General features: G+C 43.8%; 2 protein-coding genes across 6 annotated transcripts in view; one reads left to right on the top strand and one right to left on the bottom strand.

The window, feature by feature from the left end:
* SMIM14 (small integral membrane protein 14) overlaps positions 1-1,103 on the bottom strand; it is a 71,212-nt gene extending 70,109 nt beyond the window's left edge. The window contains exon 1 of one of the 2 annotated variants that reach the window (XM_084797615.1): positions 831-1,103. The gene's annotated coding sequence lies outside the window, so the exon portion shown is untranslated. The remainder of the gene's footprint in view (positions 1-830) is intronic. The other variant, XM_084797616.1, reaches the window with a different exon arrangement.
* A 227-nt stretch (positions 1,104-1,330) lies between these two features.
* UBE2K (ubiquitin conjugating enzyme E2 K) overlaps positions 1,331-13,665 on the top strand; it is a 56,770-nt gene continuing 44,435 nt past the window's right edge. For 3 of the 4 annotated variants that reach the window (XM_084797611.1, XM_084797610.1, XM_084797608.1), the window contains exon 1: positions 1,331-1,558. In XM_084797611.1, the coding sequence (XP_084653737.1) occupies positions 1,496-1,558 (63 nt within the window). In that variant the 5' untranslated portion in view covers positions 1,331-1,495. The remainder of the gene's footprint in view (positions 1,559-13,665) is intronic. The other variant, XM_084797609.1, reaches the window with a different exon arrangement.

The following is a 13,665-nucleotide window of genomic DNA, read 5'->3' as shown; positions in this document are numbered from 1 at the left end:
GGGATATTTTGAGCTCTTAGAAGTCTAAACAAGCTCCTTATTTCGCAGATGGGGGAACCGTAGCTGGCATCAGACGTGGCACAGGAGAGAACTGGGAGTAAAATCTTCTCAGTTCCGGCAGTTCTGTTGGGCTGGTCTCGAACTCATGACCCTCCTGCTTCTGGGATTACAGGTGTGTACTATCACGCTCAGCTTGTAGTCTTTGAACATTTAACCGATTGATTAGTGAAGTAATACAGGAAACCTACTCTCCTTAAAAATAACACCTTCATTATTTCAAAATGTTATTTTCAAAGAACCTCTCAGCCACCAAACTATATTATTTGCTTTAAACTCCACTAACCACTTTTCAAATCGCCTTTCAACATTGCTGCTCATTTAAAACATTTTACAAGTTGATCTTTTCTTCCATTACATTCCCTCACGACTTACTCAAGTCTCCCAGTGGCTTTTTAGGTCTAAAGCTCCTTCATCCTCCGAAGGAGTGCCTATTTTTTTTTTTCCAACTTTCACTATAATATATACAGATTTTTCACATGCTTAATTCAGCCGTTCTCACAGCGTGGTGATGAAAAAATAGGCAGCAGGGCGCTTGCTAGGAATGCAAATTCTTAGGCCTATCCACACTCTAGGGATACAGGCTAGCCATCTAACAAGCTCTCCAGGGATTCGTCCAGGGATTAAAAACACATTCGTTCCACAGCTCAGAATTCATCATTTAAAGAGGTCAAAGATTAACTTCTGGGGGTTTAAACCCACCCTGGCAATCCCTCTATCAATTACAGCCAGTGGGACGCAACCATTACCCAACCTTAATACAGCTGTAATACCTCCGATGACCAAATAATAGTTTGCGTTATCATGGTTCCAGAACAAAAGCTACGGCAGCGGATTTCCCGGGGGTTTTTACCAACGGACGCCGGGCAGGGCCAAGTTCTTGCGAGGCCTTTTCCTCGGCTAGACCCAGGGCGGAACCTCAAGCCCGAGGGTTCGGGGTCCGGCCGAGTTAGAGCCCGGCTCGGCCCGGGTGGGGCCGGGGAAGCCCTCCAGGTGGGGTTCCCACTTCGGGTCGGAGGTTCGGGACCCGAGGCCCCACCGTAAAACGGGCCCAGACCCCCGCTGACCGGCGCGGAGGCCGCACCCTCCTGGCCCCAGACGCCGGCAGGGCGGAGCCACGCGGCCGGAGCCCCGTCCGAGACGCGCGGCGCGGGCTCGCAGCTGAGACGTATGGGGGCTGCTGCCACAGGAGCGGCTGCGCCGCCCGCCCGGGTCAGCGTGGTGCGCATGCGCGGACCCGGCGCCATTTTGGTGGCCGGGCGCGGAGGTGATTCTACACCGAGGGGGAACGCGGCGGCGAGGGTGGCAGTGGCAGCAGCGTTCGTGTGCTCGGGTCTGAACCACTGAGGGAGGAGGCGGTGGAGGAAGAGGTGGCGGCGGTGGCGGTGGTCGAGGCGGTGGCGGAGGAGGCGGGTACGAATCAGCTGCGGGCAGAGACATGGCCAACATCGCGGTGCAGCGAATCAAGCGGGAGTTCAAGGAGGTGCTGAAAAGCGAGGAGGTCAGACATGATCTACCGGACACCCCCCCGTTTCAGCCCCGGGCGGGGGGCCCCTGCCGTCCGCGACCCCGACGGCCCCAGCTGGCCTCTCGGCGGCCGCCTTCCTGCCTGTGGGGAAGCGGCCGTCTCCCCTCCTCCTCCTCGTCCTCCTCCCGCCGCCTTTCCCTCCCCTCCCCGGGCCCTGGGATGGACGGTCTCGCGGGCGGGCGGGCGGGCGGGCGGCCTGGGGAGGACCAAAGGTTTTGGGGGGCAGAAGCAGAAGCACTCGTCGGGGGCACGTGAGCTCTACCGAGAGCCCCGAGGCGGCGGCAACATCTGGAAGTGTGGCTGTGGGGTGGGGAAGGAGTAGGCCGAGAAAACCCGGGAAGTGGGTTGGGGGAAGGGGAAAAGGTGGTAACTAGATGCCCGGCAGCAGCGCATCTCACAGGCCCACGGTTTTAGGGGTACTCTGGACATTGTCTGCCAGGCCTCTGACGATGGCTTCTCCTCGGGCAAGGAGCCTGCAGAGTCCTTAGGTGTGGACGAAAGGAAGACAATTAGTTACTTACTCCTCAACAGTAGTAGTACAGTGTTGGGGTACCCGTGGAGACATAATGGGCTATAGTATCCTATTGGGAAGGGGCGTTGAAGCAGTTTTCACTACAGATAGGAAATTAGTTCCAAATTGGATAGTTATCTCTTTTCCACGTACCCAGCCAGTAACTAGGCCTCATTATTGACATTTAAAGCTTTTTTTTCCCTCATCAAAGGGAAGTTGTTTGTTATAGTAAATGATTTTGAAGTAGAAAAAAAAAAAAGGAGGGTGTGAGTAGCTTATTTTAAAGATAGTGTTTACCAGTATCAGAGAGGCCCGCCTAGGGGCCCCTGTGACTACTGTTGAACTGTGAAACTTCATTATGATGTCCCTCATAGTTAACTGGAGTCATACTTTTGAAAAGAGGCCGATTAAAAACAAGGGATTTCGCCAGATCCACATTGTTGAGTTAGGTTTGTTGTGACGCAAAATATTATAGCACAAAATAGCATATTAAAAAAAAAGCAACTCTGCTACTACCTGTGAATTTAGATACATTACTGCTGCCCATGTTTATGTGAAATACTGAAAATGACTTAGTAATTTTATTTAGTTGTGCAAGTAGTAGTGCAGCTTCGTAGACCTACATAAAAAAGAATGCCAGGTTTTCTGTGATTTGAATTTAAAAACAAAACTCTGAAAATTTCTTCCAAGGTTCACATTGCATTGTCTAATAGTAGTACTATTTATGTTTTTCTTGTATGCTTGGTACCTCAATAATGTCAGTAACAATTTTTAAAATTAGGCATTTTAAGCACATGAGTAATTGTTACAAGTCTCTTAGCACTCCAGCTTTATTTGTGCTACTGAGTTTGCAGATAAGTACCCATCATTCCAAGTAGTCATGTAGAAAGTCACTTAAGACTGAAGTGACAATATCAGTGGACTTAGGGAACATTCTAAGAAGTAGTGATCTGTCTTATGTAGCATGAACTCCGACCTCTGTATTCATGTGCCAGCACTCTGAATGGAAGGATGACTTTGTATTTTTGTGGAACAGTGCAGAAAAAGTGTGAATGCTTGTATTCACATACATTTTTAAACAGTGGTTTTTAACTTTTTCTTTAATAAGCAAAAGTACTTTGGGCTTGCTGGTATATATTCCTAATGAAAGATAACAGCTGATTTTGTTAGCAGCCTAAATTTCACAATAAGGCTGTACAAGTCTTTAGACTTCTAATGCTTTTTTAAATTTAAAAGTGCCAAGTTACTGTTCAGAAAATGGATATATTTATTCTCTTTTCTTTGTGTGATGATAGTCAGTGTTTAAGTGAGGGTTATCAGCATTGTATGGCTCTAGTAATGCGTCTTAATTACTATTCTGTTCAAGTGAGGGGCTGAGGAGATGGCTCCAGGGGTAAAGGTGGCTTGACTGATGACCTAAGTTCAGACCTGAGGACCCACCTGGTAGAAGGTTGTTCTTTGACCTCTACACCCGTACATAAACTAAAAGCTCATTCTCATGTATGAGATTAAAAAAAGTTGTCACTAGTTCTCAGGAAGAAAGTAGATTCGAGCAAAAGTTTTTCAAGAATGGTGCCTATAAAACTAGCGGGGATCTTCCAGAAAGTATGTTGTAAAGAATATTTAGGAAAAAGTCAGATAAAATTTAATATTGTAAAAAACCACAACCAACAGATAGCTTTATCCTCACCAGTATTTTATTTTGTCGACGTTTTAGTCAATTCAGTTCTACAGGTAGGCTGTGTTGATTAATTTTTACCTCAATGACAGACCCATAATGCAGTCTATATATTTCCTTTTTAAGTGCATAAATGTAAGCTTTTGAATAGCTTTTTCTTTTTTGGTTTTTCGAGACAGGGTTTCTCTGTGTAGCCCTGGCTGTCCTGGACTGGCTTTGTAGACCAGGCTGGCCTCGAACTCACAGTGATCCACCTGTCTCTGCCTACTGAGTGCTGGGATTAAAGGCGTACGCCACCACCGCCAGGCTCTTGAATAGCTTATTAAGTAGTTATTTTGCCATGTCATCTCATGTAACTCTCCAGTGTACCAAGGTTTAATTCATATGGTAGTGTTTTAAGGCATGGTGGACTTAATGACTTCTTTTAAGTGCTTGGTTTTTAAATGCCCTGTAAGGATACCTGACTTATCAGAACATACCTTTGATCCCAGCACTGGGGAAGCAGAGGCAGGCACATCTCTCTGAGTTCTATCCTGTATGGTCAAGGATACGTAGAGAGATCATGCCTCAGAAAATAAAAATAGATGCTGGGTGATGGTGGCGCACGCCTTTAGTCCCAAGTACTCAGGAGGCAGAGGCAGGTGGATCTCTGAGTTCGAGGCCAGCCTGGTCGACAGAGTGCACTCCAGGACAGCCAGTGCTATACACAGGGAAACCTCATCTCAAAAAAGAAGCAAAACAAGCAAGCAAAAAAAAAAAAAAAAAACAAACAAACAAAATACAAATAGCCTTGCGGTGGCTGTATGCCTTTATGTTTACCAGCACTCAGGAGGCATAGGCAGAGTTAGTCTGCTCTATAGAGGGAGTTCCTGGATGGCCAGGGCTGTTGACACAGAGAAACCTTGTCTCAAAAACCTGAACCAACCATCCAAACAAAGATAGCTGACACTCATTGAATTCTGATCATAGGAGGTTGGCTTTAAGTAGTTATTTGCTAAGTGTGTGAATATCCAGATATTGTGGAGAGGCAGTCATAGTTGTGTCAGAAGGGGCGACATTTGCCAGCACAGATGAAAGGATTCATGGAAAATTGCTAAACCTGGGCATCTCTGTGTGTTGCAAGTTGCCTGAGTGGATATGGAGTACAGGCTCCTATAGGTGTTGAGACATGTGGATGGTACAAAGGCAGCAGCTTTTCTTTTTCATAATGTACTGTTTGGAGATTGGCCTTTTATCTGTTAGATACTCTAAAATATGACTGAATTTTATGTAGTGGTTGAGAGTTGCCCAGAATAGAAAATTTACCTAAAGTACATTATAATTTTTGAGTGGTTATCCAGGTGAATTGTTGATTGTGAGGGTCAACAGATTAAGCCACAGTTTATCATATTTTGGGTTGTATTATTGCCATCATCATTTACAGAATGCCGCTTCTATTGCTAGTTCTGTTCTGTTTTTCAGACAGGCTCTCTCTCTCTGTAACCTTGGTTATCCTGGACTCACTATATCTATAACTCACAGAGATCCGCCTGCCTCTGTCTCCCAAGTGTTGGGCTTAAAGGCACCCACCACCACTGTCTGAGCTGCCTAGATGTTTTTTTTTATATGCAAGTAGCTGATTTCTGTAGGGCATAGTTTCTTTTACCTTTTTTCTTTCTTGAGACAGACTATCTCTGTAACAGCCTTAGCTGTCCTGGACTTGCTTTGTAGACCAGGCTGACCTAGAACTCACAAAGATTACCTTTGCCTCCCAGAGTGCTGGGATTGCAGGTGTGCCCTTTTTGCCTGTCCTCTGTGCAGTCCTGGCTATTCTGGAATTCAACTGCTTAGACCAGGCTGCCTCTGCCTCCTGAATCCTGCCTGGGATGAAAGGCGTGAGTCACTGTACCTTCCTTAGGCCTAGGTTCTGAACTCTGGAACTATTCGTATCGGGCAAACAGTTATTTCTTGTGACCAGCTCTCCGGTGCTAAAGGTGTAGATGAACATCTCCAATGTCTAACATTGGATGCCCTTACTGCTGCCAAACCTACTGTCCTTGTCAGCAGTATCAAGTAAATACCTTGTGATTGCCAATTGGTGAAAACTACTGTTGTAGACAGAACCCCTAAGACTGTTACTCTATGTAGTATTTATCTAAAGGGTTGTTAAATCTGTTGTCTTTAGAACTTTTACATTTGTTTCCCTTTAATTCTCTACTATGTCCCTTCCCTCTCCTCCTCCCTCCCTCCCTGTGTGTGTGTTTAAAAACAAAAACAAAAACCTGGGGTGTTCATTGTAGTCAAATGCTCCACCACTGAGCTATATCCCACCCCATCTCAATTTTGATTTTAAAAAAAAGGTAGTTAAACATAATGTAACTAGAATTTGAAAAAAATTTGTTTTGTTTTGTTTTTTAAGACAGGGTTTCTCTGTGTAGCCTTGGCTGTTCTGGACTCACTTTGTAGACCATGCTGGCCTCAAACTCACAGCGATCCGCTGTCTCCCAAGTGCTGGGATTAAAGGTGTGAGCCACTATGCCCGGCTTAATTTGAAAACTTTAAAAATAGTTTTTCAGTGTTTATGATCAAGCACAGGGCTTTATGTATAGTAAGTACATATGCCTGAGGTCCAACAATTTTTTTCTTTTTCTTTTTTTTAAAGAGGTGTTTATTTATTATTATGTATACAGTGCTCTACCTGTATGTACGCCTACAGGTCAGAAGACGGCATCAGATCACATTATAGATGGTTGTGAGCCACCATGTGGTTGCTGGGAATTGAACTCAGGACCTCTGGAAGAGCAGCCAGTGCTCTTAACCTCTGAGCCATCTCTCCAGCTCCGAGATTGGTTTATATGTTTAGGACAGAAAGGTCTATAGTTCTTCTGTACTCAGTGTAGTCGTGAAGTTGTATTGTTTGTTATCTTTGTTACCTTGTTCTCATCAAAGTAAAATACACATACACTATGCCTGGCACTGAAATGAAGACGCAGAGTGAGCAGTGCCATAGGCATCCTACCTCAGTGATTTTTCTCATTTTGTTTTTAAAAATCTCAGAAATGGTCTCACTGTGTAGCCCTAGTTGACTTGAAACACACTCTGTAGACCTGTTGGTTTTTGTTGTTTTGAGACAGGGTCTCTCTAGTCCTGGCTGTCCTGGAACTTGCTATGTAGACCAGGCTGTCCTCAAACTCACAGATTCTCCTGCTTCTACCTCCAAATGTTAGGGTTAAAGGCCTGTACCACCATGTCTTGCCCTACTTTGCTGGCTTTGACCTTACTGCTTACTCAGAGATGGGATGAAAGGCATGCATCACTGTGCCCAGCCTTTTCTGATTTCTTTCTTCTTTCCTTTTTTTCCTTTTTCTTTCTTTTTTGGGGTGGTGATGGTGGTTCGAGACAGGGTTTCTCTGTGTATCCCTAGCTGTCCTGGACTCACTCTGTAGACCAGGCTGTCCTCTAACTCAGAGATCTGCCTGCCTGTGCCTCCCAAGTGCTGGAATTAAAGGTATACTCAATCACTGCCTGTCTTTTTCCTGATTTCCTAACAGCAGATTAGTATGTTTGAATAAAGAATGAGTATATACTGTGTGATTCAAGTTTGGAAGTTTTTGAAAAAAAAAATCTTTAAAATTGAAAAAATTTTTATGTGCATAGGCTAGAGTGTTGGGTTCCAGGTGGAAGCCGAGAAAACTCACTTCAGAGACAAAAGTTTCAAGAGGACAACTTTGGAGACATGGTTCTCTCCACTGTAGGCTCCAAGAATCAAACTCAGGTCATGAGGCTTGCAGATAAACTTTACTTGCTAAGCTTTTTCAGAGTGCTCTCGAAGTGTTCGTTTTAGAAAAAGACAAAACCCTCCAGTGGGGCATGGTGTCCACACCTTTAAATCCTAACACTCGCTCTAGGGGCAAGGCAGGGTGATTCTGAGTTAGAGGCCAGCCTTATCTGCATAGCAAATTCCAGGACAGTCAGGGCAGCAGAGGAGGGGGCGGGAAGGGAGAGGGGAGAGAGACAGAGAGACAGAGAGACACCCTGTCTCAAACAAAAGCCTGCTGAGTTGTGGTGGTGGCTCACCCCTTTAATCCCAGCCCTGAGGTGGCAGAGGCAGGCATTTGAGGAATTGGAGACAGGGGGATTAGAGGTTTAGGGCCAGTTTGAATTATAACAGACCCTGTATCAAAAAGCCAAACAGCAATAAAACCCCAAATAAACCCCAAACCCAATATAGAATAATGTCTTAGAAGTGGTTAAAATACATGGATTTTTTTTTTAAAGAATTTAGACCTAGAGAGATGGCTCAGCCTTTAAAGGCTAGGCTCCCAACCAAAAATAAAAAAAGAGCTTAAAGATACCATAATTAACTACTTACCTGTAAGACTGAAAATTTGAGGCCCAAAGAGGCTGGTTGTTGGTTCATGACACAGACCTGTTAATGGTGAACAACTTACACATTTTGTCTACTCAAACATACTATGTAAATGTTCCAAGAGATTTGCTGTTTTTTGTTTGTTTGTTTGTGTTTTTTTTTGAGACAGGGTTTCTCTGTGTAGCCTTGGCTGTACTGGACTCACTTTGTAGACCAGGCTGGCCTCGAACTCAGGGAGATCCACCTGCCTCTGCCTCCCGAGTGCTGGGATTAAAGGCGTGTGCCACTACACCCCGCTGAGAATATTCTTTTTATAATAATACTACAAAGGCTCAATACTAATGAAAGTGTGAGGAGAGTGACATTTTAATATTAGGTATTTATTTTTTCCCTCTTTATGTAAGAATTTAGTCTTGCCAGAAGACAGATAATTAATTCTTGAATTGTAATGTAGTAAATTTAGTAATTAGGAGTGTGGGCTTTATAATTAGATTTCAAGTCCTGGCCTTTTCTACTGAAGTTGTGAACACTGATTCTAGGTTTTTTCTTATTTTGAGATAGGGTCTTGCATAGAGGGAAACAAACCACAGTCAAGAGGACAGACAGCCTGAGGTTTTGGTCTCTACCATTCCATCTAGTTTGAAACAGAATTATTTATTTATTTATTTATTTATTTATTTATTTATTTATTGGTTATTTGAGACAGGGTTTCTCTGTGTCCTGGACTCACTCTGTAGACCAGGCTGGCCTTGAACTCACAGCGATCTGCCTGCCTCTGCCTCCCGAGTGTGTGCCACCATGCCTGGCTTCTCAGAATCTCTTTTTGTGTCATTGTTCTTCATTGTATGGGAGACTAGTTGGCTTGGAAGTTTCTGGGGGATTCTCCTGTCTCCCTCCCATCTCATCATAGGAACACTGAGGTTATTGCACTTTACATGGGCTTTGGAGATTTGAACTTAGGTGCTATCACTTGTGTTTTCCTCACTGAGCTTATTTCTTTACTCACTGTTAAACTCACTGCTTATGTGAGTTTACCTCCTTTCGTGTGTGTGTGTGTGTGTGTGTGTGTGTGTGTGTGTGTGTGTGTACACGTACGTACACGCATTTGAGCAGACCAGAATGAATGCATCAGGTCGCATGGAGTTAGGGATGGTGTAAACCACCATGTGCATGCTTAAACTAGAGCCCTGGTCCTTTGCAGGAATAGTTTGTGTTGTACCACTGACCCATCTCTTATAGTCCCTAGGATAAAAAGCAAGTATAAAAGCCAGACGTGATGGCACAGGCCTTTAATCCCAATACTTGGGAAGCAGAGGCAGGCAGATCTCTGGGTTTGAGGCCAGCCTGGTCTACAAAGTGCATCCAGGACAGCTGAGGTTATATAGAGAATCCATGTCTCAAAAAACCCAAACAAAAAGTGTAGAACAGTTTCTACATGTGTTAGACATTTAGTTATTTCTAGTTTATTATTATTTTGTTGTCGTCTTTGGAAAACAGGGCCTCTCTGCGTAGCACTGGCTGTCCTGGACTGGCTTTGTAGGACAAAGCTGGCCTCGAACTCAGAGAGATCCACCTGCCTCTGCCTCCCAAGTGCTAGGATTAACGGTGTGTGCCACCACAGCCCAGCTTATTTCCAGTTTATTACTGATATACATGGGCAGAATTTTGAGTGTATATGTGAGTGGTATATACTGATTTCTCATTAAGTGTTTGGATGTAGTTTAGATGTTTTTATAATGTTTTACAAATTTTTATAAGTTTAGGTGTTTAGTACATTTTATAAATTTTCATTTATTCATTCTATCAAATGAGAAAGGCTTACAAATTAGCTTCAGCCTCTTGAATGTTGGGATTACAGGTTTATTCCATGTCTGGTTTCTAAATTAACCCAAGTGCTCCCCTAAGACATCTTTCCTTCTGTATGCCTGGCACGTTATGTAGTGTTCAGCGTTCTCCCAGCCCTAGGTGAGTATGCATGCCAGGCCTCCTCCCCATGCAAAGCTACACTGGTTGGCCTGCAACTCACTATGTAGAACAGATCTTAAACTCTGCCTGTGATATCATGTTCAGCTGTCAGGCCCTTTTTAAAAAATATTTATTTATTTATTATGTATATAGTGCTCTGCCTGTATGTACAACTGCAGTCCAGAAGGGGGCATCAGATCACATTATAGGTGGTTGTGAGCCATCATGTGATTGCTGGGAATCAAACTCAGGACCTCTGGAAGAGCAGCCGGTGCTCTTAATCCCTGAGCCATCTCTCCAGCCCCAGACCTTTTTTTTTTTAATGTCTCTGGATTTGATCATACTTTTTTTTTTTGTCATAAGAGGTTTGTGAGTTGCTGTATTGTCCTCCATGTGTCCCATAAGAACTGGGGCTATGCGGGTGTGAGGGTGAAGGGCTGGAGTCCCAGTTCTTAGAAGGCAGAGGCAGGCCTTCTTGGTCTGTGTGTGTGTGGGGGTGGTTCCAGGACAGCCAGGGCTACACAGAGAAACCCTGCCTTGAACCGCCCCCCCCTAAAAAAAGCCAGTAACAACAACAAAAAAACTTGAAAAAACTGGAAATTTATGATCCAATGTGGAGACCCAATTTATTGATACCACATTTTTCATTGATACACATATTGTGGCTAAGTAGGAAACACTTATTTCCCTGACCAATATAAGAATTTTTTTGGGGGAGCTTATCCAAAGCTATCCTGAAAGTAATATATTCTGTTCTGCTTCTGAGACTAGGAAGAGTATAAATTGTTAAAGAAACACATCTATTGACTACTAATTTAGTTGTGTCATCTATTTAGAAAATTGAATGTTGAGCCGGGCGTGGTGGCCTACACCTGTAATCCCAGCACTGGGGAGGCAGAGGCTGGTGGATCGATGTGAGTTCGAGGCCAGCCTGGTCTACAAAGTGAGTCCAGGACAGCCAAGGCTACACAGAGAGACCCTGTCTTAAACAAACAAAGAAAATTGAATGTCCAGGTCAAGAACTAGGAAGCTAGGTGGTCAAAAGGGAATGATTTTGGCTTGTTTTCTCTTTTGAAGCTCTCAAGGGGCACCAAACAGTATGTATGACATCATCTGTGTCCCTGGGGGGTTCTTTTGTTTGTTTAACATTTTTTTCATTTATTCAGCAGCTATTTATTGAATACTGCTTAGGTGGTTAATAAAGTAGACAGACTCATTGCTTTACTGAGTAAATTTTGGTTTCCCAAGGCAGTGAGAAACTGAATAGTTAATTTTAAGTGTGTGCGTGCATAGCTTAAGGGAAGCTGTAAGGTTGAATAATTTAATTTAACCTCAGGGAGATAGTTCTTTGGGAATAAACCTTATAGCCATACTTCGAGGGTGAATATAAATAAAATTAGTTATGTTAGGAGGATCAGCTGTATCCATATAGAAAGCTGATAATCATAATAACTAAAGATGGAAAAAAATAATTTAATCACTCTTCTCTTTTCCTGACCCTTCTCTGCCTACCCCTCTCTTTAGTTTGAAAGAGTGTCGTATGTATCCCTGGCTGGTCTTGACTCACTTTGTAGACCAGGCTGGCCTCTAACTCACAGAGATACGCTGCCATGGCTAGCCTAATACAGTTTCTTATGTTGTGGTGACCCTCTCCCCATAATTTTGTTGCTATCTCATAACTATAATTTTGCTGTTGTTATGAATTGTAATGTAAATATCTAATATTCAGCCCCCTTTCCAGTCCCATCCTAAGATAGTATTCAGTAGCTTAGACAAGTAGGGGAAGTTTGAAGGAGGTGTTCCTGGTGGCTTTAGAGCAGTGGACAGGGTCCATCTGTGTATGTGGGTTACTCCAGACTGTCCTTAGCCTTGACCCTGCTGTCTCAGCCTCCTGAGTGCTGGGATGATAGAGCGACATCAGTGCCCAGCTAGCGTGTGCCTTTTGTTTGTAAATTCTCAAAATGGTTGTCCAGACAACGTGGTCTGAACTACAGCAGGGAAGGACATACAGCAGCTGAGCTTGCCTCCTTCAAACAGCTTTCTCAGAGGTCTTTTTCAATAACTTTTGATTCTACTTTTAAAAATCTTATTACTGAATTAAGGTAGATGAAGAAATGTAATTTTGGACAGGTGGTATGTTTCATCAGGTAAAGAAAGATGCTTGCTGCCAAGCCAGATGACCTGAGTTAGATCTTTGGGACTCACAGGTGGAAGGGACTACCTACAAGTTATCTCATCTCCACATGCCCCCACCCCCACCCCCACCCCATGCACAGATAAGAATGTTCTAAATGTATTTTGGTGAAACACATTACTCCCCAGTTAAAGCCAGAGTTTCACTAGTAAAGAAAAGGGGGAAACTTTCCTGAATCAGGTCTTTTTGTATAGGCACAGCTGGACTTGAATTCCAGATCTTTCTACTTGTCTCAAGTGTTGGCACCACAGGTTTATGCTACCCCATCCAGTTGAGAGAGAATATTGGTTAGGTTGTTATGAGGGAAGGGTAGGAAAAAACTCAGACTGATCGTTTGGGAAACTGGTTAGGTTACTTGGACAAGAGATGGTAGAAAATTGTTAGAGTTGAGTAGGGGCTGGAGAGTAGTGGTGAGTAGTATTGGGACATGCTTAAAAGGCAGAAACAATAAAATGTAATGGATTAGAAAAACACCTAAGTCAGCCAGGTGTGGTGGCCAGCCTGGTCTACAAAGTGAGTCCAGGACAGCCAAGGCTACACAGAGAGACCCTGTCTCAAAAAACCAAAACCAACCAAACAAAAAAACCCACCTACGTCTTTGTTTTTAGTAACTAGTGGTGATGCTTGTTTCTGAGATGGGAGAGATGGAGAAGAGCAAGAATTATGCTCTACCCTTTTTGGGTTTATGTTGATGGCATTAGAAAGCAAGCGGTTGAATCTGTGAGTCTGAAGGTGAGATCTGGAGAGAGTTGACATAGGTAAGGTAAGTAGGTGATATATTTAAAGCCTCAACTGGGCAATCTTAGGGAGAATTGTCTAAAGTAAAGGTTTTAGGCTAAAGCCCTGGGTTTTTTTTGTTTTGTTTTTTTGCTTGTTTTCCTTTTTGAGAGGGTTTCTCTGTGTAGCCTTGGCTGTCCTAGACTGACTTTGTAGACCAGGCTGGCCTCTAACTCAGCGATCCTCCTGCCTGCCGAGTGCTGGGATTAAAGGTGTGCCCTGATTTTTGTTATTAGCCCCTTGCACATACTGAAATTAAAACTGAAGAAAACTAATCCTTGTGGGAAGAAAAGCAGAAGAGCATGGTGTCACTAAAGTCAAGAAAAAGTGTCAGGAGATTGGCCTGTTATGCTACTGAAGGAAAGTGACCGTTGACTGTTGAACACAGTGACCACCGGTGTCCTTGCCACAGTTTTTATTGGGATGGTGAAAATAGAAGTCTGATTGGAGTGTTACTTTTGGGGTGAGAAAGTGGCACTGGGAAGTTTGCTTAACAGAAGACTAGAGAAGAGCTGAGGAAGGCAGGCTTGCGGGGTCTTTGAAAAGACCTCTGGCAGATGATGCATCGAATTGTGTGTTGGTGGGTAGGAGAATCAGATTAATGCTA

This window comes from Acomys minous, assembly GCF_964271855.1.
Source record: "Acomys minous genome assembly, chromosome: 10".
Taxonomy (NCBI): Eukaryota; Metazoa; Chordata; class Mammalia; order Rodentia; family Muridae; genus Acomys; species Acomys minous.
Note: the sequence above shows the minus strand (reverse complement) of the source record. Positions and strands in the feature narration are given on the sequence as shown.